The sequence below is a fragment of the Erithacus rubecula genome (assembly GCF_903797595.1).
Source record: "Erithacus rubecula genome assembly, chromosome: 6".
NCBI classification, from domain to species: domain Eukaryota; kingdom Metazoa; phylum Chordata; class Aves; order Passeriformes; family Muscicapidae; genus Erithacus; species Erithacus rubecula.
Genome location: NC_136688.1, coordinates 3164872 through 3192116, shown reverse-complemented (window position 1 = coordinate 3192116; position 27245 = coordinate 3164872). Strand labels below are relative to the sequence as shown.

The 27245-nt window shown below is 43.7% G+C and overlaps 2 protein-coding genes across 25 annotated transcripts in view; one reads left to right on the top strand and one right to left on the bottom strand.

The window, feature by feature from the left end:
• Window positions 1-3515, top strand: part of MOB2 (MOB kinase activator 2) — a 106278-nt gene extending 102763 nt beyond the window's left edge. For all 4 annotated transcript variants that reach the window (XM_079310074.1, XM_079310073.1, XM_079310072.1 and 1 more), the window contains exons 4-5: window positions 734-858; window positions 2173-3515. In XM_079310074.1, the coding sequence (XP_079166200.1) occupies window positions 734-858; window positions 2173-2483 (436 nt within the window). In that variant the 3' untranslated portion in view covers window positions 2484-3515. The remainder of the gene's footprint in view (window positions 1-733; window positions 859-2172) is intronic.
• Window positions 3516-13822: 10307 nt separating this feature from the next.
• The window catches only part of BRSK2 (BR serine/threonine kinase 2), a 304732-nt gene continuing 291309 nt past the window's right edge, over window positions 13823-27245 (bottom strand). For 11 of the 21 annotated variants that reach the window (XM_079310032.1, XM_079310052.1, XM_079310035.1 and 8 more), the window contains one exon: window positions 18370-18939. In XM_079310032.1, the coding sequence (XP_079166158.1) occupies window positions 18764-18939 (176 nt within the window). In that variant the 3' untranslated portion in view covers window positions 18370-18763. Of the gene's footprint in view, window positions 18169-18369; window positions 18988-27245 lie in introns of those variants that run through there. The other 10 variants (XM_079310048.1, XM_079310040.1, XM_079310042.1 and 7 more) reach the window with 3 other exon arrangements.

The following is a 27245-nucleotide window of genomic DNA, read 5'->3' as shown; positions in this document are numbered from 1 at the left end:
AGCCTTCAGATTGTCTGTCAGCTGAGGGATGGCTGCAGTTAGTCAAAATTATTATGGCTAACTGATTGAATTATGGTTGCTTTTGAAAGGCTAGTATGTCCTGTTAAGATCCAGCAGTGTTATTCACTAGTGGCAGAATCACATGTAAATCCAGGTATTTGGGGGTGTCTGTAACATAAGGAGCAGAGTTCAAGCACACACTGGTATGGATGTGCAGAATGAGCCTGAACACTTCTCCTGGGTTGCATTTTGGAGCAGGATTTGGAGCACCTGAAATCACTGCCAATGCTGGAGAGCCCCAGTGTGGAAAAGGTAGTGTTCTGGAGCCACCATCTGACTGATCCACAGTATTGCACTACACAGCTGATTTATGCTCTCTGATCTTGGGCATCAGGAGTTCATCAGTTCATCACTGTGCAATGTTGTTGCCCTTTAAATACAGTTCTGTAAATGCTTCCCTGTACAGTTCTACAGGGAATTACCACTCCCCCAGCAGAACCCCTCCCATTGGAATCTTGTCAGCAAGGCTTTCTGTGCTTGGTACTGCCACCTGCACTCTGGCCTGGATGATAGGGAGACACAAAACCGGCCAACACAAGTTCAGGTTCTTTGATGTAGAAAAAAGTGAATCTCTCCTGTAGCAGCTGTTTTATATGACTTGGACACAGCCTCTGGGAGGAGTAGCTGAGGAGGGCAGAGTGTGTTGTGGTGACACTGTCCCTTCTCTCCACAGACAGTACTACTGGTATGATGAGCGGGGAAAGAAGATCAAGTGCACTGCTCCTCAGTACGTTGACTTCGTCATGAGCTCGGTGCAGAAACTAGTGACAGATGAGGATGTCTTTCCCACAAAATACGGTATGGCTGCTGCCTGGGGCTCCTGCCATCACTCATGGCAAAGTTGGCATTCATGGGTGTGAATACCACACAGCTTTCTCACTTTTGTTTGAAGGGTTTTAGTTTGGTTTGGGTTTTTTTACATATAGTTTTCTTTCTTTGCATGTTTTTTTTTGCAGTTTTGGTTGTTTGGGTTTTTTTTAAGGAAGATGATAAGTTTGGTTGACTCTTGCAGTAAAAAAAAGACTTACCCTCTTGGTGTATGAACTGGGGTGAAAGTCTCACAAACCTGATCCCTTGGCCTGTATGTCATGGTCAGTACCCCTTCTTCTTCAGGCATTTTGAGATGCTCTAGCCTGGGTTTATAGAGGATAAAATTCTGAAAACAGTCAGAATTTGTGTGTTCAATACAGTTCTGCTGATAGCAAACTTCAACCTTTGTGTGGCTTTACTATTTCCATTAGAGCCTCAATGCATTAAGAAATGTGGGTAATAAATTGGATTGCAGCAATTTGGGTTCTTTCTTTGCCCAAGGCTCTGCATCGTCTCTCAGAGTGTTTGCACTTTCTCCTTTCCCATACAAAGATTAAATAAGAATGTGATTTTTAAGAGCTGAAAAGCCACAGCAAAGTAATTTTAACTCAAATTTGTATCCTAACAAGATTGCTACATGCAATGCCTTTGGTTAAGGGGAAGAAAATAAAAACTTGAAGCCATTGTAGGTGGGATTAATCAGGACTAAAAGCAGCTGGCTTCATGAGCCACTTCAACAGGTAATTGGGAAACTAGGACATTACAATATAGGACATTACAGTATGGAAAACATCAGGCTAGCAGCCTTTGCTTACAAGCAGCTTGATCTGGAATGAGGCAGTTTCTTTCCCCTTCGATAGAATTTCAACAATGAAATGAGGGAATGCATTATATAAAGTTAGGTACAAACTGCCACACACCACCAAGGCCCATGTACCTTGCCTTCCATTTTAGGATCTCTGAATTGGTGTTCTGGGGGAAAACTCACTCCTGGACAAACTAGATAAGGGCACAGAAGAACCTCTCCTTTTTACAGCCACTAATAAAAAAGGTAGTGGTTTTAGAGAACAACTGCACTTGCTGCCTGATTTTTGAACCCTTAAGGTTTAAAATTTAACTTCAAATGAAAATGCTTAATACCTCCTTAGCTCTGTCCCCCAAATTCCTGTCAAAAGAGGGTAATAATGACACAGGGCCTTCATTTGCTATGTAAGTTGGGCTGGTTGCTCTCACCCAAATGGTGCTGTGGGGCTGACAGTGAGCAGCTGGTGCTATCATGGTGTTTCTCCATCTTCCTTTCAGGCAAGGAATTCCCAAACTCCTTTGAGTCCCTAGTGAAGAAGATCTGCAAGTACCTGTTCCATGTGCTGGCCCATATCTACTCCTCACACTTTAAGGAGACTTTGGCACTGGAGCTGCACGGACATTTAAACACACTCTACACACACTTTATCCTATTCATCAGGGAGTTCAACCTCGTGGACCCTAAAGAGACCACCATCATGGATGACCTCACGGAGGTCCTCTGCAGCAGCAGCGGGAGCAGCAGTAACGGCAGCGGCAACGGGAGCAGCAACAGCGCAGGAGCACAGAACCACGTGAAAGAGAGATGAGCCCTCCTCCTGGACCCAAACTAACCTTATGAACAGTATAATCTATTGTGTGTATGTGTATGTATATGGTCAGATATACATACGGGCATATGCAGGATGAACGCTGACAGAGATGCTGCCACGCAGGGCGCGCGGCCGTTCGGGCTGCACGGAGCTTGGGTTCATGCGCCAGCCGCCGAGAAGTTGCACCAGTTTTATTTTATTTGCTGTCCACTCCTCCTTTTACCTATTCAGATGGATGACGAGTGCTGTTTTTAGAGAAGAGCCAAGCTTGAGAGTGGGGCCTCTCTTGGTTGTTTTGGTTGGTTTTAATTTTTTTTGGTTGGTTATTTTTTTTTTTCCCTTTTGTTTGGTTGGTTGGTTTTCTGTTTTTCTTTCTTTGGTCTTGAGTGCAAGCCCTTTGGTTTTTCTAGGATGGTGGTCCTGCCATTTAAAAAGTATCTATTATATTATAAGAAGTAACTTTTACTTTGAAGTGGCTTAAAATGCAGGTTTGTTTGGGGTTTTTTTTGGGGGGGTGGGGGTGGTTTTTTGGTTTGGTTTTACATAGACTGCCCCTTACCCTGCCAAAGCTCCCTCACTGAGTGCATCTTGCCCTTTTGTTAGCTTGGAATGGAAAGAAACTCCTGGCTTAACTAGAGTAGCAACTAAGGGCTTTCTACATGTTGAAAGTGGGCAAGATTCTCCAGTTGTCCCATCTAGTCGGTCACAAGGTGTGAACGTGCAAGAGGATCCACAAACCTTTCTGCTTATTGCTCCTACAACATATATACTCTTTTCTCTGCTCCCCTGCCTCTTCTTTTCCCAGGCACACCTGCACAGGTAACAGGAGTAGGATCACTGCAGTCCAAAACCATGTGCAAGAGTCACCATCGTTTGCTGTCCCTTGAGCAGAGGCCCAGGGAGGGGGGGAGAAGGGTATACCGAGTCAGTCACCGCCTGTGCTAGAAAGATGGCTGTTGGCATAAAATTATATTGTTGGCTTATTTTAGTTCATCTGTTCTATAATAATAAAAACAAATCTATCAGCCACATGCTTTGTTTTCATGTGTGCAGCGTCTCAAGTCACCAGACCCCACCCCTGGAGCCTCCCTTCCACCACTGGATGCTGCTGGCCCTGCTGGCAGTCAGCTTTATAAATAAAGGGTTGTTTTCACCCTGTGATCTTACATTTATAATGCATTCCTTGCTTTTCCCAGTAGCCTAGGAACAGCTTCCCCAGGGAATGCAAAGATAAGCACCACTTGGAGAGGAGCAGGTTTCCTGTTGGCACACACATCTATTCTGCAAATGCAGTGGGTTCCTGGATAAGTTGAAGCAAATACTGTACCACAGCATCTCTGGATACAGTATTGTATCAGTATGTATCTGGATGGTGATATTCCTTTCTTTCCTTCAAGTTTCCATTGAAGTAATTGTTTCCAGTTGGTGAAATGCCAGATCTTGCTTGTACTCGTTCTTCTGTCACAGCTGTGGCAATTGTTGCTACTGTTTTTGATCATTACCTGAGGCCTATGTATGATTAATAACTGACCTGGCATAAATCTGAGAAGGTTTTCCAGAATGAAGTCTGTACCTTAGTAAAAGGCAGTAGAGAAGAGGAAGGTGCAACAAGTGCAAAGAAAAAAGCAAAGGAAAAGCACAACCAAGGGCTGAAATTAAAATAAAAACCAAGAAACAAAACATGAGCAAGAAAGGACATTAAAAAAAAAAAAAAAAAAAAAAAAAAAAAAGCAATAGCAGCAGTTGCTCATGACAAGTGTGCAAGTGAGAAAAAGAATAAATCATAAAAGTGGCAAAAAGAAGAGCAAAAAGGCATGAGCCACAGGAGAAGGGGAGAAGTGAGGGCTAAGTGGGGGGATTGAAAACAACCTCAAAACTTTTGATGCCTGTATTGTTTGTTTCTGGATTGTGGATACCACAGTCTCACTGCCCTGCTCAGGTGAGTTGCTGTTAAATCAGTGTTCAAGAGCATCATGTGGTCCTGCTACAGCCTCCATACCCAGACTGATATTCCCATTCAGTCCCCATCCTGGTGTGAGCATTTCCATGACAATTCCCTGCACTGAAGTCTGGAGGGGAAAGCAGAGATCAGCAGAAGCAGTTGAACAGTGCCATTGGTAAGGCCCCTGTGCTGCTTGTCCTGAGAACACAGTAAAGGTCAAGGTAAGAAACTGAGAGCAAGAAACAGCCACTCAAACCAAGTGACTTTTGGTAACTTAAGATCTTCCTGTTTTTACATGCAGTTGTGTTCTCTGTAAGACCATTCAGAACTCAAGCATTTGAGGAAGGTTTGACTTGAACAAGAGGCAGTTCAACCCTGGAAAGACTGACCTGGCTCCAGCTCTTGAGGTTTCCAATCACAACATGGTGATGTCTGTGTAGAACACAAGGGTGACTGTGCCTTAGCTTCCCAATGGAGAACTGGCAGAACCTTGTAGCAAGTCTGGGAACACACGTGTTGGCTCCAAGCAGCAAACAATTCAGCTGCCAGGAGAGCAGTGCAGTCCCACAGAACCTCAGGAAGAGCCTGCTGTTGTTGATGGCAGCTGTCCCAGCTCCCCTCTGCAGGCATTTGATACTCCTGAAAGCTCGGGCGCTTCATCTGCCGGGGTAATCGCTTTAGGTTTTACAAGCAGTTAACAAGAACACAAATAATGAATCCTATTTTACTGTGGCCTAGCTTGTTGGGTTTAGCAGTGGGAAATAGGAAAACACTGAAACTGTGCCAACACCAATATTCTTCTTGTCAGGAATAAATGTTACTGTAAAGCTCAGCCTGAAGGCATCTGAGGGTGTTGCAGTGGTTACTGAACTACGCTGTAGAAACTTCAGATACAGAAGTGCCACTGAGCCTTCAGTGCTTGTCAGTGACCCTCCCATGCTTACAACAGGTCACCACTGTGAGCACAAGCCTGAATTCACCTGGGACTAACAGGCTTAGGTCTTATAACACTGATGAAATTATCATATTGTTGCTTTAACATGCTACTTTGTCCTTGGTGAATTGTTTAAGGTGCTGTCAGAACAACAGAGACAATTTAATTACCCTGCATTCAATGCCCCCCTCCCCCCAAAGATCATGACAGATCATACCATGGTTTGAGTGCTGCTCAATAATTAAAATACCACAGAAAAACAACCAAACACTACTAGAAAAACACCTTGAACCATCTAGGCACACACCCCCTTACCCTGCCATACATGCCTTTGGTAGGCCTTACCTTGTCAAAATTGGCTTTACATCTGCCAGTGCAGAATCCTTGACCAACTTTCAGGGCTAAAACCACAGCACAGCATAAAAGCTGTAACAGAGCTGAAGACTTTCACTTAAACCTGGCAATTGTCCTGTGTGTGTTTTGGGGCATCCTGTTCTTGACATGTGGTGTTCTGCAAACATGAGTGATGTGCTGAAGAGCTAAGGTTGCATAAGTTTATTATATATATTAATTTAAAGGATGAATTGTTGTATCAAGCTGAAACTTTCCCCTATTTTGTCATTGTATCTGAGTCTTTGAGGCGACAGCCTCTGAAGGAAATAAATTTCTCTATCCATGCCATCTGGAGTAAACACCAGCAGCAGGTAAGCAAGCACCGAAGTCAGCAGCTTGTGTCTGTCCCAAGTGCTACCTCTGGCCATTCAGGGAAGGGACACAGGAACAGTGCCACCACATCTTTGGCACAAACAGCCCACATGCAAAAGTGATGTCTACACACCTTAACCTCAAGGGAGTGAAGCTGTGTAGAACTCAGAGGGGCAGCTTCACCCCATCCCTAAGAAAGGTCCTGAAGCAGCAAGCTGGAAGTTGAGCCAGGCATCTTCTACTTCAACCCAGCAGAATCAGAGCTATGCCTTTCCTCCTTGCCTGGCAATTGCAGACAGTTACAAGTTTCAGATCCCACAAAGCAGACTCATTTTACATGTGAGTAACAACCAAGAGGGTTAAGAAGCTCAAGCAGAAAAGAACACTTTGTTGCTGAGAAGCAGAGAGATGGTACTGAGGTACCACCAGTTCTGGCGGAACATGAGCATGCCAGGATGCTCCTGGAAGTGATCAGGACTAAAGATGGATGCTGCCAGGTAACAATGAGCTCCTGCACATCATCAGGAGACTGAAGGGCTGCCACAGAAACAAGCCATCCCATAAAAGAACAAGCCAGCTTTATGAAGCCTGCTAAGCATGCTGATCTCATCAAAGCCACGCTTCACCCAAAAAGCCTTTGCTCACATCCATCATGGAACTTGTCCCAGCCAATCCTTAGCTCACCATTTCAGCTGTTAACAGAAGTCAAATCCAGAAATACTCTTACATTATCTAAACTGCAGACAGAGGAGTAGGTTGTTGTTTTGTTCATTCAAACCTACTAAACCAATGAAAGCAATGTTTGTGCCTGTAGCACAAATGGCAACACCAGGCAGCTCAAATGTAGTTGTGTTCCAGTTCCAGTGCCTGAATATAAACCCAGTACCTGAAGGATTTCAGGACAGATCTGTTATCTTTACATGATAAGCTGAGCACAGAACAGTGAAATCTTTCCAAATGAACTGATGATATAACATGAGAAAAACAACAAACAGCTGGCAGAAAACCCTCAGTGTTCAAATGGGGTCTCTGTTATTTTCATGGACAGAACTGTTCTGGGTGTGACAGCTGACATGAACAATAAGACTTTTCAAAACTAGGTTAGCATGTGATTCGGAGAAAACAGATGAGAAAACACTCAGTGAGCTTTGTCTAGCCAAAAAAAAAAAAAAAAAAGGCAGCACTAGGCTAAACTTGTTTTTATGTTGTCATCTGCTAATTATTTTCGTTATTTCTAAAAAGGAGGCACATTAAAATGCTCTGGCACTTTCCCACACACCACCAGTGCAGGTAGCTCACATTCTCTTACAAAGTGGTGCAGGGTCCTGCACATAAACCACCTCCTCCTCCTTTTAATGGTCTCTGGGATAATTCAAAAGAAACAGTAGAAAGAGCCTGGGCCAGACAGGCTTTGTGCTCAGTGCAGAGCAGCCCTCTGCAACATCAGCTCAGATACAGAAAGGGCAAATGCCACCTCACAGAGGATTTTAACCACTGCCTCAACCTGACATCAGTAAGGCTTAGAAGACACCTGCCCTGAAGCAAGTACTGCCCTGGCAAGGAAACCTAAGCAGGGAAAACAAACTGGTCCTGGGCATCAGCCACTAATTTAACTCCCACTCTGAGCCGGTGGAGTACTCCAGGGTTCCCTCTGAAGAGCTTTAATGCCAGTGCAGGAGTTGGAGGTGAATCCCCAGTCTGGGAGAGAGAAGAAAGGCTGCACAGCTCTCCAGCACCACAGACTCATCCAAGCCTGCAAGGACACACAGAAGTTACTGAGTCCTGTTCTGATCCTTCCTGTGTCTGCTGAATTCCTTTAGGAATGGCTTTTACTTGACTACCCTAATTCTAAGTAGATGAAATTTCCTAAATTAAAAATAATCTCAAAGAATATTCTTTCTGTTCCTAAGCATTGAAACTGAGGTAGAAGAGCTACCTCTCTCATGTCAAATCTAGTAGACAATTAAATAGCTCTTAATAGAGAAATTAATCCCACTAAACAATTTGCTTTTACTCATAAGGAAAACTCTGTACTTGGCTCTATTTAATAAGATAATCCAGAACAGGGAAGTGACATTGGATAACCCAATATATTTACCTGAAATCTATGTAAAACATAACAGAAAGAATTCTGTCCTTTTCAGTCAGGTTTACTGACACTCAACAATTTAGGAAGGTTAATTTGAATCTTTGTGTCTATAAAACCTGCCTTAGCAGGAGTAAATACAAGAAGCAGAAGATTGCAGCTGAAGACAAGCTGTACCCACTACAGCAGAACTGTGAAAACTTCAGCTTTAAGAACATTTCTGGGAGAGCACAAATAATAATATACATATTTGAATAATCTTACTGGCTTAAAACTGATTTAAACTGGCTTAAGCAAAACCTACAGAACAGATGCTGTGATGTGATCAGAACACCACAGACCCAGCATGTGAGAATGGGTAGTTCTGTGCAAATATGGAAACAAGATGTGCATCAAGACCTCAATAACATTATTGGTGATTCATTATTATACCATTGACATGGACTGCAGAAAAGCAAAAAAATTGTTGGGTTTTTTTTCCTTCCCTTGAATTTGCACCTATTAACCAAAAAAGGTTTGTGTGTGGAGTGCCTCATTTCACTCCAGAGGATGACATTAGGAAGTAGATAGCAGGAAGGTAGTCAGGCACTGCAAGCCAGCATTTGTCAGCATCCTGCTGCCAAACAGAAATTTCAGTTTGAAGCCAAGACACTTGGGAAGAATCTCTACACAATCTGTAAGGCAAAAGAAAGCAGACACACAGTTCCCAGCTGGACAGGTAAAGCTCCTTCCACAGGAGACTCTCAACTACAAAGCCACTACTGGAGCTGAGGGCTTAAGGCAGATCAGTTCAATCTCACACAAAGTCAGCACTGAGGCACCAGAAGACTGCAAGGTGTCACCTGAATCCCAAAGCCTGGTCCCAAGCAATTCTGTGCAGCACAGAGATTTTTACACATTTGTATGCTGCCCTCCCTCCTTTATTCTGCCTGCACCAGACCAGTACATTGAATTTAGTAACAAGATACCAACCCTGTGAATGAAGTTAGTTTTGTGGCATACCACTGCTGAAATGTGAAAGCACAACAAATACTCCAATCCATCAAGGAATTTTGATTGGATTAGAAGCCCTCTGTGCTCCATCATAATCTCTCTGATGAAGGCCAAAAGCAAAACTACATCTGGAGAAGAGAGATTAAAGCCCCCATTAGAACAGTTTAATTATGTGTTATTATTGGATTAACATTCACTTCTGATCCAGGTGCTTCTCAGATAAAGAGCTCAGGTGCTTCAGAGCAGCACTGCATTATTTTGCAGTGAAATTCTTCTAGCCCAAGAACTGAAAACATGAGCTCTTTTTAAAGTCAGGAGTCAAAAAAACAAATTAAGCTTAAGCAAGACTCCATCTGCCTGCCCCTTTTTCTTGCCCACCCAAAACTGCTGCCTGATTTCAACCAGCCTGGAAGACAGGTAGGAATTGTAATTCAATTTGAAAGTTTTCATAAGTTTTGCAGAAACAAGAAACTGTTGGAAGGGGGAAAAGAGCCTGAAAATGAATCCCTAAGCATCCCTTTTCCTGCAGTCTGTGCTCCCATGTTACTTGATGTCAAAGGACCCTCATAAGAAGAGACATAAAAGTCCCCATAGACAAAGGGACAGAGAGCTCAGAATCACCCACAAATCACAAATTATGTGACTCTAGTTTCCAAAAGGTAGGAATTCTTTTCACTGCTTGGAAAGCTGGGACTGCATGATCCAGAGTTCCTCTGCAGTCTCTCACTTGGCAGATACCACACTGGATCTTGGTACTACCCCACAAGAAAGACAAGAAATGCCAAAACTACTTTCCTTTCATGAACAAAGACAGAAATGTAGGCTTTGTATCTGAAAAGAGCTGAAGTGATGTGATGAGAAATGAAAGATCCTGTCTTTGGGGACAGGCCTCTGAGGAGGTTTGCAGACCTGGTCACTGGAATGTGCTATTGCCAAGTTAAGATCTGGATTCAAATTTGAGCCCAAGCCACTGAGTTCCTCTGAAAGAATCACTGAAATGCTCTTCATCTCAGTTTCTGAATCTGTATGAAATGGACAACAGATACCTCTTTTCCTTCTCCTTGTCTGTCATACCTACATGGGGAAAGCTTGTTCCCTGCTGCAGGCACCAGAACAGACTCTTGGAACACACCTCAATAATGTGCCACAATATTTCTGTCCAAGCTCCCGTGGCAGTGGGCTCCACTTGACCTTTCCCTTTGAGCAGGACTGGGCTGTGTCTGGTCCTTCCCCTCCTGCAGCCTCAGAGGTTTAGCTGTGACCCTGTCACACCTAGTGAATGCTGTCATGTCTCTGCAAAGCTACATGGAAGCTGCACAGGCTGGAGGGAGGCACATCCACCCCTCTCTCTCATCCTCTCCTGCCTCTGCACAGCACCACTGACGCCTGGCACATGACACAGCTTGTAAAAGTCTTTGGGAAGCAAAGGGAAAAGACAGTGTCTTTGCTGCCCTGTCCTCTCTGAGGAAGGGCCTGTGTTCTAGACATTGTTCTCCATGCCAGATAATCAGCAGGGCATTGTACAAGGCCCAGCACAAAAGCTCTGAAGCACAACTGCCTCGTCACCTCACACATCATGCAGTGGGTGACACCATATTCTGTCTCTCCACAGGATTTTTGCATACTACAAAACGTTTCTCCACCTCTCTGTTGTGAAAAACAGAGCTGCTGCAGCTGTGGAAGCAACAGGCAGACTGGGAAGTTCATGTTACTGGAAAATCCATGCAAAACACACAGTCTGTATTTCCAAGTGACTGCACTTGGTTCTACCCTTGCCACTCACACCTCGGGGCTGTGGTAAAGCTTTCATGTTGACCACTCAGTGCTGCTCTGGCTGACTCTGTCCCTCTCCCCCAGGGATGGAGCAGAAATGCAAGCAGGAACTGCACATTAACACAGCCTGGGGACAATGAACCAGAGACCAAACTCAGCTACACACATGGCTCAACAAGTATGAGTCTTTCCCATTACAGGGCAGTACAGTTAAGGTGACAAAAGCTCTTTGTTCCCCTTTCCCAAATGAGATCCTTTGGCAGAAGTTCTCATTCTGGCTAACATTCTGTCAGGCTCTCCTCCTCTTCTAACCCTTTTGCTAAAGCAAATTTGCAGTGCAACTCCACTGACTCTGAACATCAGGTTATATCTGATTTCACACCTCTGTATGAATCCACAGTCCACACACTTCCAAACATATCTGGCAGAACAGCTTTTAGAACTTTTTTTTTTAAGTAAATGGCTGCAGCTGGCCCTTGTTTGGGTCAGTCACTAACCAAAAACAAACCCCACAGGCTAGAAACTGGATAGAAGCTAGAGCTAGTGCATCAAACTTATTTAAAACTACACATAGGCATGACCAGAGTTTAGTCCCAAGGTTTGTTTTTTTTTTTTTTTTTCAAGCTCTTATGTAAACACAAAGCTCTACCTACTCCATACCCATTTCTGTTCTTACTGTGCAACTTGGTGCTACAACTGAAGACACTTGGGCAGAGAGAAACAACTTCCTACACTGCACTTATGCACAAGGCTTTAGATCAGGAACCCTATGTGAACTGGAGTTCATGAGCATTCCCATAAAGTGAAGGAAGCTCTCAGCCAGGATTCCAGCTCTTACCTAGTCCTACAAATGGCTTTTCACACATCCTCAAAGCATTCCTAATGTATGTAGCTCCAGTACATTCCCTGGTACATCCTCATCCTAATTTGGAGCAGCACTAGTCAATAAACCAGACCTGGACTATTGAAGTAATTTGCCTCAGACAGGAGAGAAATCACAACCCCAACTGTGCATCTCAAAATTAGCAAGACTTGACCAAGGCAATTGTCACAAACAGCATACCCCTGGAATCTAATTTCAGGTAACTCCAGTGTGACTCAGGACTGCCTTGTTTCAGCTTAGTTTCATCCATTCTGAAATCTGATACTCCTTTGAGAACAAGGATGTCCCACAGAGGAACTGGCCAGAACAGACATTGCCATTTGAAGCCACTGCCTCGACATGAATACTTTTCAAGAGCCTGTGACACCTTACAGCAAACACAGCTGCTTTTTCTGACAGTTCTTCTAGAACCTAGAAATGCATCCTATACCAAGACTTGCTACTTCCTAGACCAACCTGTTTTCCTTCTCTTCTGGACAGCACAGAGAAAAACGTGTCCCATTCCCAGGGCTGGGCCAGTACCGCCTTGCAGACCCAGGAATCTCCACATAAGAGAGAACATTTGCAGAGGCACAGAAGGTGCAACAAAGAGCAGGTCAGCCAGAAGTTGTGGAGCAGAGAAATAAATTTCTCTCCCAGGCAGCTGTTTCTGGAACACGTGGCCAGAGATGTGGTGAACGCCCACCTTGGAGGCAGTGAGAGCCCAGAGGGACACAGCAATGAGCCGCCTGCTCTAAGCACGTCCCTGCCAGCCTCGGTTGCTGTGTGCATTTGTGATCCAGGGGCTCGCAAAGGGATCACGGGTTTTGTGACACCAGAACCACACACCCACCCTGCAAGCAAACTCTTCCTTCTGCTAGTGCCGGTGATGAAAGCTTGTGTCTTCCCTGACCTTGAAGCTGTGTTATCTCCTTTGGCTGCGAGAAGGCGATAATAGCTCCTGACAATGGCAAGAGTCAGCGCTGAGCCGGTGGAACAGGAAATCCCATTTCTCAAGCCCTTCAAAGCCTGCCTGGCACAGTTTCTCTCAGCAGCACTCAGTGAGATTACAGCACTAAAAATAACCCCCACAATAAATCGTGCATTTAGAAGAAGAAAGGACTTGCCCTCAATGTGGGTTTCCCTTCCACTTGTGGCCTCAAGTATCCCCAGACAGTTGAACTACTACGGTTTTGTTCTCCAAATCAAGCAGGAGCTGCAGCTGTTGAAGTGGTTTTAAATAAAATAAGAAGATTAAAGGGTACAACAAAGAACTAAGATACTTTCCAGTTTTTAGACAAGTGTCTCTATTCCCTCCCCGTTGTTTTCTATAATAAGAAACTCGCAGCTAAATCTCTTCCTCACCAAAACACTCTGCCCTTCTAAGAGGAGCTCACATACAATCGTTTGTGTACAGCCGAAATGAAGCAAAGGTAGAGGGACCAGTCCTGCCGATTTCCCTACAGAACACAATCCCTCGAGCATTCTGCTGCGGTATTTAAGAAAATGTCCGAGCCGGATGGGTTAAACGCACTGTGAATCACCAGGAACGAAGGCACACCTTGTAACAGAATGAGCACTACCTGGAGGCCTCACACAGTTTCACTGTCTTTACAAACGCTGTTTTTGCCTATGCCCAGTGAGAGCCATTAACGCTCGGTCATTTGCATCCGATCACTTCCATTAAAGTCAGCCTGACTACTGAGGAAATGGTCACGCATCGTTTGCAAAGCTTGGACAATTTGCATTAGCGCTCTCCAACACAACCAACCTCTTTCTCAGCCCCCAGACTGACATGTGGCAATGGGATTTACCCTCCTGACTATGGGCTCAGCTGCTCATTCGATGCATATACACCATCTATTGCTTTATATAGCACGTGTCAGGTACTAGCTCAATTAACAACTGCTCCCCTTAAACACACACATAATTTTCACGGACACGTGTCAGACAAACAGAAAATGCCAAATGGAGTATTACACACTTGTCTTGTCTTCAATTTACACTCCTGGTAGGTCCTATGCTGCATTGCTTCACCCAGAGGAAATCAGAAAGAATTTTTAGCTACTAAGTCCAAAGAGCTAAAGTCTCCGAGGGAACCAAAGAGCTACAGAGCTCAGAACTGCAGCTAAAAAAGTGCAGGTAGCACAGCTCACAGCATCTCATCAGCCATCACCTGGGATGGGGTTTGGATGAGGACAGCAGCAGAGACAATCCAGCTAGCTCAGCCACAGAGGCAGACCAAAACCCCCAGCTACAATCACTACTTGCTTTCAGATTTAAGCTATAAAATAAGAAGGGTGTTTTGTGGACAGCAGTTTAAATATAAACTCAATTTGGTCAGAAGCACAGCCCCTCCTATGCACTACAGATGGTAATATAAGACTGTATTATAACATGGCTAAACTAAAAGGCAGAATAAATGTGGGCAGGCCCTAAGCACGAGGTCCTCCACTTTGCAAAATCCTTATTTTCTTCTTACAGCTTTTGAAGACCATAATTAGCAGTACCGGGGATGCTAATTGTGCATAGTACTGGAGACATGAACAGATCACAGAAAGTCATGAACATTGCTGGACTGCTGGAGAAAGAGAGCAAAACAGAAAAAGCAGCAGCATACCCCTGCTGCCACAGTGCCCTTAAATCCCATTTCCCCTTACCCTGCAGTCCAGCACATCCTTTCACTTACAGAGATGCAAATGATACACAGCTACTTCTCAGTTCCGCGTTTCCACTGTTACAGACACCAAATCCTGCAGTGCTTTCAATTCTCCTCACCTTTTCATCTCCCTCAGCTCCTCCACTCCCCTCCAGTTTGAGCAGACCAGTGAATCCACCAAAGACCCTATAAACACTCTGCTTTTTTCTGGATGAAAGTGTGTAGAGTGTAGATAAGAGGCAGGGCAGAGGCTCTGCAGCCACCCTCACCTCTCCACAGGATCCCTGAGGCCGAGGTGGCGGCTCGGAACCTTCCAGAAGCTCTCCTCCGCCTTCCCTGCCGTGAGGGGCAGGCACCTCATGGCCTCTGCTGGTGGAAACGCTGCCTGGCCTGGCCTGGGGGCAGCTCTGGGGAGGCCACAGGGCAGGGGGCAGCAGGGGACACGTGTGGGGCTGGCCGGGCTGTGGGGAGCGCCAGGCTGGGCGTGCTCAGGGCCCTGTGTGAGCCCGGGCCTGCCACGCTCCCAGCCCTGCGGAGCTCAGAGCCCAGAGGGACCTGCTGGGGCAGTGACACAGCCAGAGGACAGAAGGGAGAGCGAGCTGTGACAAGCCAGCAGCCACACGGACTGTCCAAACAACCAGCAACAAACCCCAGACCCACACGTGCCAGGGACGTACCTGAGCAGCCTTTTCAAATGTGTGGGACTGAGCGTTTCAGGCAGGGAGGGTGTGGAATTCCTTCCTACAGCTAAATCTGGAAGCAACGCGAGAAGCTGCGGTTAGAGAGGAGAACAATCACAAGCAGTCGTGGTTTTTGGCACAGTGGCTTCCATCCACACCAGAACTCGGTGAGGTGCGATTGCTCTGGAATTTGGATTAAGTTTTTGGAGTTTCTTTACTGCAGAAAGCCAGGCCTGTGGAGCTGTCCCTGCTCCTCAGACCTGGTGTCAGTTCCACGGCCAGGAGGAACTGCCTTCCTCAGCTGCCATCCTCAGCTCCTCGGGTGCAGGACACTGTGCCACGGTACTTACCCGCTCTGCACCGGCCAGAAGTTTGTTTGCGTGGACATAAACAGGACACTCGACAGCTGGTATCTTTACTGAATGAATTTATTGGTTTTTGAACTAAAGTTGCTCACAGTTATTTAACAAGGGATACATCAGATTTTTTTGTCCATTTCAAACCATTAAATAATGTCAGTTTGTGTCTGTATATGTGTGTGTGCGCGCGTGTGTGTCTTCGAAGTACAAAATAGGAAGGATAACAAGAGGTATTGCTTTCATTTATTCTTATATCTTGTGTAAGTAATCCCCTTCCTGCTTGTACCACATGGGTTTTGCTGATATAGGTATTTTTAAATTATTATTATTATCTTGTATTGAAATCCCAGCCTTTTGTAGAGGTACAATGTAACAGAAGCATCAAAATCTATACACAAGGGAAGAGAAAAGAGGGAAAAGAAGGACGGGGGTGATGGGAGGGGAGCTCGGAGGAGAAGTAGAGAGAGGGCAGAGGCAGGAAAGACAACGAAAGCAAAAGAGACTAATTTACAGCAATGTCATGCAATTAAAACTGCCCCCCTCTCCTGCACCCTTGCCTCCCCCCCTCCCCAGCCATCACCCCCTGGTGTCTGACATGCACACAGCAATACGAGAGAGAAAGTTTAAGAATAGGGAAAATAAATAAATAAATAAATAAAGCAAAAAAAAAGAAAAAAATTAAAATAAATCCCTCCCATTTGGGGGAATGGGGAAACAGGGCAGAAGTCAAAGGTCTTTGCCCCAGTTGTGTCTTTAAAAATTCTTTTTAATCTTCAAACCTATGTACAAGTAAAACTGGTCCAAGAAGGGGTAAAATGATTAAAAAAAACCAACAACGACAACAACAACAAAAAGAACTCATCCAACATTATCATTAAAAAAAAATCTTGCGATACAACATACACCCATAGGAACCCAACGAGCAGCAATCGAAGGTCATAAAAGAGCTGAACACTAATGCTAAGCCTACATTCTTAAAATCTCAGTCAAGAAATACTTCTCACTGTGTTTTGTCTTCCACGCGTAAAACCACGGTTTTTTTTTGTTTGTTTAACCTTTGAACTTGGGCCAGAATAAGTTACACTTGGTCACATAACTCTTGAGGAGGAGGAAAAAAGGCGGCAATTCTTCTTTCTCAAAGTCACAAAATGAACACTTACAAGGTTTCTGTGTCCTTTTTCCTCCTCCTCCGCAAAATAAATAAGAATCAATGTTGCCTCTACACAGTTATTAAACAGAAGATATATCTAACAGCTTATTTTTTTAAATATATATATATGTATATATAAATAACCAAGACCTAATAACTGAAACACAAAAAAAAGGTCCCCATCCACCCAATCCCACCCTCCTCCCCTTAAAAAAAAAACAAAACAAAAACAAACAAAACCAAAACAAAAACAAAAACTTTATAAAAATATCTTGCAGTAAATTTTAAAGTTTACAGTAGCTTCGTGATTAAGTCTCCCATTGCCCTGACTCCACCTTGTCTTGCTCTGATGAACTAAGTGCCAGTGATTTTGCACACACACACACATACACACAGAGGAAATAAAACCCAATATAAGTCTCTTTTCTTCCTCCTCTTCATCTTCTTTTTTTTTTTTTCTTTTTTTTTTCTTTTTTCCTTTTTTTTAAGAAAAAAATCACCCAAGCCAACAAATGAAACTGGTAACTTAAAGAAATAATACTGATATCAATGCAGCACTAGCAACACAACAATTGCCTCTAAATGCAGGGTGTGGTGGAGGATCCAGCTGGTTGAAGAAGGTCCCAGCACGGTGGCACAGTGGCAGGGAGTTGACAGGTGGGGAGGAAGGTGTTGAAGGAGGAGCAGCAGTAGCAGCAGCGGCAACTGTGCCTGGTGATGGGAGAGACAGTCCTTGGCAGAGTCTTGTCCCTCTTCTTTGCTACCAGAAGTTGCCTTTTCCCTAAGTTTTAATGTTTTGTTTGTATGTGTTTATTCATTGAACCCCCTCTCCCTCCTATGTTTACTCCTTTCCCCTTCCAGCAGGTTAAAAAGCAAAATGATACAGTATAAAAAAACCAATTAGTTTGTGTGTCTATATATATGTATGTATGTATGTATATTTATACATAAATATACACACACATATACATGTATATATAAAAAAAGAGGGCAAAAGAAAAGGAAAAGGTGGTGGGGAGAAAAAGAAAAAAGATAAGAAAATCCCGTGATGAAGCTCCCCAATATTGTCTTGGTTCAACGCTTAGTTTTGAGTTGCTCCTGGCTGGTTTCTGATGAGAACGCGCTCTGGATTCCTGGAACACTGCGCTCCCGCTACACCCGTCTCCTTCCCCACACCCTCCCTCTCCGGGCTGCGTTCACCTGCGCGGACAGAAGTTGCCAAGGGTAAATAATTCACTCCAACAATTTGCAACCTCCTTTGAGCCCAGACTCTGCAATCCCATAACTGAGCAGATCTCTCTTGTGGAGCACCAAAAAAGAAAAAGAGAGGGGAGGAAAAAAAAACCACCAGGCGTGCACTGGGGAGGTGTTTGGGGAGAAGTGGGGGAGAAGCCCACTTCCTGAAGGGAGAGGGGAGGCTGGGAACCTCAAACAGGACTGGTCCTTGGACAGTCTACATCGGTTGCCTTCCGTCAACAAGTGTCCGCAGAGCACAGAAGGTGAAGCCGTGGCTGACATGTTAACTTTTCGGGATAATTCCTGGTAGCAGAGCGGAAACAAGTGGTGTCGTCAGAAACACAGAGAGAGCATGAACAGAACAAGAAACAAAACAAAAGAAAACAAAAAAACCAAAAAAAAAAAAAAAACCAAAAAAAAAAAAAAAAAGCCAAAAAAAAAACCAAAAAAAACCCAAAAAAATCAGGAAGGAGGAAAAAAGCAAAACATTCAAAAAAAGGGAGGAAAAAAATCAATCGAAAAAAACCACAACCCAAGATCTGGTGAACTGGGTTTGTCATCTGTGCTACCTTTTCTTTTCTTTCTTTTCTTTTCATTCTTTCATTCGTTTGTTTTTGTGTTTGTTTCTGAGATATATATTATATATCATATATAAATATATATATGTATATATATACAGTCATTCCTTCATACAAAATTTGTCTATAGACAGTTTTGTACTGTTGTGGCAAGGTATATACATCCTTCTAGTTTAGAGGCTAGCTTGCTAAGGAATATTCTTTCATTCTTTCTTGCTTTTTTTTCTTTTTGTTTTGTTTTGTTTTTTGTTTTTTTGTTTTGTTTTGTTTTTTTTTTTTTTTTTTCTCTCTCTTAGTTTTTTTTTTTTTTATGTGTTTATTTAAGGTTGGTCTTGTAGGCCGACTGATGAGACCATCTTTGCCTTGTCTTTGCCAGCAGGGTACTTATTGTCTCCTCTAGACCCATAGTCATTAGAACCGGAATCGCTCCGCTTGCTGTTTGCGCTATGCTTGGTTGGCGTGCCGGGGGGATGGCTCACCTGCCCGTTCTTCTCGTCTGAAAAAAGTTGTTTAATTACGTCAAAGAAGTTACTCAATGGGCTGCCTGGGTACACAAAACAGAGGAGACAAAAAAAGAAAGAAAGAAAGAAAGGAAAAAAAAAAAAAACGAGAGGGAAAGAGAGAGAAAAAGAGGAGAGAAAGAGAGAGAACAAACAAACAAATGAACAATGGGGTTTTTAACGAGAAGAACACGATGAGGAGATCCAGAGCCACGTGCGTGGGGGTGTGTGGGGGATGAAGACAATGAGCAGGAAGAGGAAGAGTGTTTAGGATGGGACACCTACAGAAATAAAGAACCTGGGAGCATAAAGCACCTAGGGGGAAGGTCCTAGGTTTTTCCTGAGTGGGTACCATGTGACTGAAATAGGTCAGTCCATTACCTGACCACTCCATATGGAAATGTCAGTGACTGTAATGCTGGACACAGGCAAATCCCATCCTACTCCTGCTGTTACAAACACAGGGTATTTCCATGTGGCTGCTCACTGATGATTACTTTGCAGCCTTGCTAAGCTCTCTGTCTACACGAGGCATTAGGTTTTCCTTGCTGGTATTTTATTTCGTTCTGAGTTTCTCCTTGCCACCTTGTCATGATTAAGCCTGAAGCACCTGAGTGGTCCCAGGGAATCATCACTTGGAAAATAAGCTATGGCTGAGATGATTGTTGCCATCTGCATGTGTGGTCTGTGGTTTGCACAGACCTTTGCAGTCTTCTAAGCACCTTCAGATCCTCCCTTAACAGGTAAATGAAGATGCTGAATGTGGAAGCAGGCTGGTATACATCTGCCTGTTTGTGGGACCTGGCAGGGTTAAGACCTACTACCTCACTGCCCTGAATTTATGCTCTCTCTCCAACACAGCCTCCATGGCTCTCACATGCATTCCAGTGCAGTTAGGAGCCAGAGAGGGAGGTAGAGCTGTGTGCTACTGGAACAGGCATCTCCTTAAGCCAGCCCCTAGATCAGGCTGCAGTGTTAACAAGGACTGGGCACTGGGCACATGAATACAGCCTCTGTGCCATGTGGGCCTCCAGGCAGCACAGTTATCTGCTCTTAATCTACTTCTGTGTTAGAGGCTGTGTGGAAGGTCGTACCTGAGGAAAGGCTCTGGGATGCTATTGAGGGAAAGAGACCAATTACTTCCCTTTTTTTTTGGGAATTTCCAGTCCTTTTTGATTTTCTTGGATTTGGATATTAAACTTTATCAAACATAAGAAGGGTCACACTAAACTCTTTGAACATGGATATTGAGGGTGTTTTTTATCTGATGTACACCACGGAGGTGATGCCTATTCATGATCATTAAAACTCCATGATGGTTTTCTCAATATTGAGACTGTTTGCTCTACTGTTCTATCAAATTCAAATAATTTTTATCTCCAGCTCCTGAAAGGAAATGGGTACCTTGTACCTGCCTTCCAATGTGGCAGAATGCTGTGAAGAGTGGAAGTTTTCATCCCCAAGATGAGAACATTCTGTCAGGAGCAAAGGGCTTCCTCATAGCAGAGACTGGGACACTGGAGGCTTGATCATAATGTATTTCCCTTCACTTTAATTCCAAACATAACCCAGTAACTACAGCAGGCAAGTACTTTCTGTGCACAGCAATTCAACTGAAGAGCTTGTTGAGTACTTTCTTATTCTCTAATGGAAAATGCTAGACAGATACCATCATCTTACACAGAGACAAAGGAAATACATAGTATTTGTGCTCTGCAAAGCTGAATGTGTTACTCTTTTTTTTTCCTGCCCTATGCTAACCAGGTAGTGACTGCTTTCCCCTGCTTGTTAACGGGTATTGAGAAAAATCAAATGCCTGGCAAATACAGTGAAGAATCTTATTAATCTAATTCATTCTTCGACTTTCTGTGCCCTGCTGCTTTGTGGTTAATGTTCTGCTTGCCCTGGTTCTGTCACTCAGTTACACTAAAGCCAAAAGCAACAGGTTATGAGTTTCTGGAAGGGCATCATTCACCCAACTGACTGAAGCCTTACTGATGGGCACAAATAACCAACCAGGCAAAGCATGTACCTTGATTCCCAACTAAGAGGAGAAAGGCTTTCACTAAACTCAGTCACTTTGGACTCAGGCCTCCCTGAGCTCCACCTGCTCCCTTTCACATGCCTGCAAACGCTTGGCAAAGGGGATATCTGTTCCACATCTAGGACTTCTATGTCAGAGATTTCCTGAAAGAAGCCTCCCTAAAACTGTTTTAGGTTTGTGGGCACAGACTTTGCACAGACTCACTTTTATCTACTCAGACTCATTTCTACTTCTTTAGGTGGATACCATTTTTCAATGAAAAGAGAAAAAAGAAAGCAAACACTCAGCCTTGAATGCAGGAATGTGGGCAGATCTGGTTCTCAGGTGGCTTTGGACCCCTCATCTTCATAAGCAAATGGAGTCAGCAGAGAGAATGGAAAAGAGCACTGAAAAAAATGCTGGAGAGGAAAAGACTGCTGGGTTGGGAGAAAAGAGTAGGAATATCTCTAGTTATTCAGCTGAGCAGTTTATTTAACAAGCTTAGAGGGAAAGAAAGGGCAGAGTAAGCAATGCTCTGCAGGAATTGGTAAAGTTTTTTGTTTTCATATAGACAGGAACAGTGACAAAAGTACAACTTGCAAGAATGGAGCAATAAAACACTTAAGAAATCATATATCTTGTATTTGCTGGGTCCTGATACAGGACTTTTAATCATCCTACTAAAATACGCAGCCCATATTTCATCCACCCTTTCTCCTCCCCATGCCCTACTGGCTTTCAAGTGCCTGGAGATTTATTGCAGCAAAAGTATTTAACAGTCTGCTTTTCACTGCCTGTATCACTACTGGATTCCTTACAATCAGCATTTTTCAGTTAAAATTTTAATGTGAGGTATGAAAATCCTTAGGGACGTTTAGAAAGCTACTGAAAACTAAAATAGGCCATTTCACTAACCCTTTCCTTCCTTGGCCTTTTGTACTTGTAATTAAATAGTAGGTAATAATGCCCTCCTGTCCTGGAAGTCAAGGAAAAACTGATGCTGGGCTGGCGTTCACACTGCTCTTTGGATAGACAAGGAGTTCCTCATGCTTTAACTCTGGAGATACACAAGAATGGGTCAGCTATGCTGGAAGCATGAAAATGGTGCAGGGTGTTGCTCCTGTTAGTTCTCAGTTCCCTTTGAGGTTCTAAATCCAGTAAAACAAGACTTGAAAATGCAGGCGATGATGGATTGGAATAGGTTTTTCAGCAATCTTCCATGCCTAGCATTCAGTGCAAGATGTGTCAGGCTCTTACACCTGTAAGTCCACCAGGGGCCTCAAAAAAGCTGCCTTTCTTATTTCAGAAAGTGAGATGACATCCCATTTCCTCTGGACAGGGATGAAGCTTTGGCTCAGTGATTCTTCAGAACATCCCTGGTGTTTCATGCACAGACTAAGGTCTTCTTTCCCCTTGAGAGCAAATGTTCATCAGCACAGAGCAAAGAAAGTGTAAAGGGTAGAAAGGGTGAGAAACTGAGAGAAGGATCACAGGCAGGAGGGGAGGCTCAGAGCATTAGGTTTATGTCTGTTAGGAGGAGATGGATATGTGCAGTTCTGAGTTAGACCAAGGAGCTGTTTGCTGCAAGACAGGGAAAGGGAATGGGTTTGAAAACAAGCACTGAAGCTTATGAAAGGGTCATGTATTGAAGGGGTGCTGAGAGAAATATATTTATGGAGAAGGAACTGATTTGGGGCACCAGTGTGCAACACTGTCACAGCCAAATATCATGAAAGAAGTTAAAACTGTCAATGGAGTTGAATATAACAAGCACTAAAAAGAAGAAACAGGGCTTCAGATAAGACACAAAAACATAGAAGGAAGCTGGGCAGGCAGTTTGTATCAACCCTCACAGTCCTCAGTATATCATCTGCTGCTCTTAGGAAGCCTGTCTGACTCTGACTTAGCCCCAGTGGTGTCATCACTTTGAGAAGCCAAGCAAAAGTGGAGCACTCAGGTAAGACAAGAAGGAGAAAATAAGGGGAACCATTCCAAGCACCACAAGTGACACCAGGAAAGGATGCACCTGGCAAAGACCCTGCTCTGACTTTGTAAAGACCCTCATAGCCTTCCACAGAACATAACAGCAGGTGGTAAACAAGCAGCTTCAGGACAAGCCTGGAGGCTTCAGTTACTGATTAAAGTCTGCTGTTTAGTAACATTTTTAAGACAGTCAGATAAGGACTTGGCCCTCTTTTCATTGAAGCAAATAGCAACATTCTCATTGCCTTCACAGAAGCAAACCCTGAGGCACTTCCTTCTCCTGTGAAACCATCTCTCTGAAGTCTATGTACTGTTAATGCACTAATCCTTGTGGTGCTGAACACAAAAGTTGCACAAAACAAATATGCTATCTGTGGGATTATCCTCTACCTTTTCTTTCTGTATATCCTGAGATACTTTGGGCTTTGGGAGAAAGTGGTTCAGAAAACATAGGTCTGCAGTGAGAAGAGACGTATTTTCTCAGCCTATCTTACTTCCTCCCCTGTTGCTTTCACATCTTTCCCGATTGTCTTTTGTCTGCCTCTGCTACTAAGGTTTTTCTCCTTTACTCATTCCTTTCTCTTTAGCCCTTGTCTTTCTCTTCTCTAGGTTGCTCTGTTTTTGATAGCAGCTATGGTTGCAGTGAACCATGCAACAAAAATTCAACTTCTTTCAGGTAAAGCATTAAAGCACTTATTAATGGGTGATAATCCATTTTCTTTCAAATCTATTTTGCTCCTTTCATAGAGTTCTAGCCCTCTTCGTTAAGACGCAGCATTTTTCTGATCTTTTTCCTTGCTTTCTGCTGGCAGAGTCCCTTTTCCTTTCAGAAACAAATTACTTAAAACACAGAACTCCAAGAGTATATGCAGTGAAAGGGATAACAGAAAGATAAAGTGGGCCATTCCTCTTTGTTTAATTGTAGTACTGTGTAGAAGTCTCCCTCCAGACTGAAAAGGCCCCAGCCTAAGCACTGTACAAATCCAAATCAGACAGATGCCTCACCCAGCCCACTAACTACTAACAGAAAGTCCAGGGAACAACTCCAGTTTATTGGGAGGAAACCTGAACTGCAGCTGGGAAAGGTGACTTACTTTCCAGAGCCCTTAGACTCTGCCAGTAAAAATGCCAACTGAAAACAGTGTCTGCAGGAACAAACTGCAGAACTATTGTACAACTACTGCAGAACTGAGGAACTACTCAAGTTATGACACAGCATTGGCACAGGTATCCATGCCACTGGCAGGTGGGAACTTCCAATTGCTACTTATCTGGGCAAACCTGAACAAGCAATCTGACATTTAAATGCTCTATAACCCATTCTTGCTCTCACTCCCCTACAACATCCCATCTCCTCTGCAGGAGGATGGACAATATTTGTGTCTAGAATTCAGATAGCCATTCTCTGTCTTGCACATTTTTTTGCTCCCTCTCATAAATCCACAGTGAAGCTGGGATCCAGTTCAGCCTCTCCTCACAGTATTACTGAGACAGGTAGCTCTGGAATAATGAGTTAGGGAATGGTGAACACAGGCAGCAAAGCCCTGAAGGGATGAGGCCCATCTCCTTGCTGCTGCTTCCAGCAGAGCTAAGGCATGAGTAAGGGATCAGGAACCAAAGGTGTCTGTTACTGATGAAAAGCTCTGGCCAATCCAGCACCACCATCTAACATTCAAAAAAGGAGACATGATGATGGAGAGGACAGAATCATACATTCATCTGGACAGCTGGTGGCACTGAAAGAGCAGGCAAGGATAGTGGTGGGATGAAGAAATGCCAGATTCTGTTATGGAGTCATGCTCTTCTGGCAAATTGGCTGGTAAAGGTTTAAGCCCATGAATTTTTTGTATCTGCCTGTTGCTTTATACAGATCTGCCTGCACAAGTGTGTGCTGAGAGGGGGAAGTGATGATCCACAGCTGTGAAACCATAGCAAATGACATTATGGTTGCTATCCATTCTCTCAGAGATTTCTGCAGCTTTATTCCTATCTTTTTTCCTATAAAAATACCAGAAATGCACTGGCACTTAATAATACAATTTTGATCTTTCCTGCCAGATGGATGATCACATATTATGTTGTGGGTTTCAAGTTCTTCAACCTGTTCCTAAGGAGACAGATGACCTGTGCATGCTGGTGAAATGTTACTTCCTCATTTCCACTGAATAAACCACTTCAAAACATGATTTCATCTTCTGAGAAGCCATCTCAAATTTAGCTTAGTACAGCAAGCAAGTATTTCCATGTAGCTTCCTGGAACACGGGCTATCATATATAAAGCACTGTGATCTTAATTAAGAGTGAGATATCTGTGTTTTTCTGTATTAGACATTATTACAGAGAAAGAGGAGGAGATCTTGTACTGCATAGTAAAAATATAACCATAGCTGTCAGAATAGGATCTAACATGAATCATAAAGTTCCATACATCTGGAATAACTTCTAGTGCCAAGCCACCTTTTTGTGGCTACCTTCTTCTACAGTGCCAAACATGAGGCATGAATTGGAAATGTCTTCCCAACACAACACTAGATGTGGAACTACAGTATGTAGGGAGTCAGCCATTCCTTTGGACAGCAAAGGATACTGACAGAATGGGCAGGGATAACTGAGAAACCTGGCTTGAACTCTTTAGAACCACTGGTTTACTTGTTGTCATCCACCCAATTTGAATGAATGTTTGATCTCTCAGGTGGGTCTTCCTCCTTTGTGTCTCACCTGGATCACAGTTTGAACTGGAGAGGTAGCCATGCTCAGAAAAACCAGGACCCAGCACATTTTTCAGGAATGTTCCTAAAACCCCATTGCTCTGACCACCTCATGGAGTGGCAGTGCTCACAAGAGCCTTTTCAGCTGGGTGGGCAGCCTGTGTTTTCTTTGGCAGGTTTTGACACCAATATTTCTGCCAACAGTTGCAACCTTTTGACTGCAAATCACAAACCTCCTGTTCCAATAAACAACTACTTTCAGAAGTGGGATTACTCTAATTAATGCCAATGTGGGTCAAGATCACTTCCGAGAACCAAGTCTAGGTATTTGCTGCTGTTACTAAAACCAAAAACTGACTCTAAATAAACACTTACAAAGCTACAGGCTGCAATTGCAACCCAAATGTGATGCAACCAGTTGGAAACTACAAAATGATTCCTAACCTCTCTAGTAGATTGGAATACTATGGGCATGGGCTTGTGTCTGTATAAATCAAACTGTGATTGCTGGGAGCTACAAAGAGAAGCCTTTACTGCAGCGTGGTTCTCTGTGTGCAGAGGATGACTGGCCATGGCCAGCAAGATCAGATGGCTCTGAACAGAAAAAATGTCAAGTCCCAAACACTGGAAGCAAAAGATCTGAGAGAGATACACTGGTGAGATAAGAAAGTCAAGTGGATTTGCTGTGCTTCTGGTTCGATCAGATGATTTTAGTGACAGCCACTGGTGCTCAAAAGGACCCAAAAAGCTTTTTGTTTAACTCTGGTGCCAGGAATCCAGGTTTTCAATAGTAAGCAGCAATACAAGATACATATTTAAAAGTAAACACAAGGCCTTCTTTCCAGCCTGCATAGGGTCATTGTCCAAGATTTTGCAGGAGTGTATGGTTGTGCAGTGCCTAACATGACAGTATCATCTGACTGGAGCTGCACTAGTTATCCATACTAATAACCTTCTCCTCCTCTTGTCATCACTCTCTTTCCATGCCACTGGGCCACTGATATAACTGAAGAATTTATTGAGAATCATCAGAGAGGAAGAATAACAAGCAAAGATGGCCTTACCTAGAAGTAAAATTCGTCCTCAAATAGTGGCAGACTGGGAAGTTTACAGTCTGCCTGGGTTAATCTCAAAGGTAAAGTGGAGGATAAGGCAGGTTTTTCAGAGGCTCCTTTCAGCAGCCAGCACCTTGGCAAAACATACTTGCCAATGACTCCAAAAAACTGGGAATGGCTGGGAAGAGGAGCTGTATCAAAGGCTACATACCAAAGGCCCTACCATGAAACCAATCATCCAAAGAAATTCTCAGCTCACTACATGACAGACTTGAAGTTCGTGAACTAAAGTTTGTGAAGGCTCTTTCCTGACCAAGGACTACTGAAATGGCACCATAGGCTTCTGTGTGGTGTGTATCACTGATTCAGATCCAGTGTATTCAATATACAATGAATGATACTTGCTTTTTAATTCCCAGCTTTGTGGTTGAAGCTGGAGGGCTTTTCAGTTTATGTATTATCTTGATTTTTGTTTTTAATGTAAAGGCTCTGCAGAACCTAGTAGAACCTTAATTATACAATCTATTCTTCAG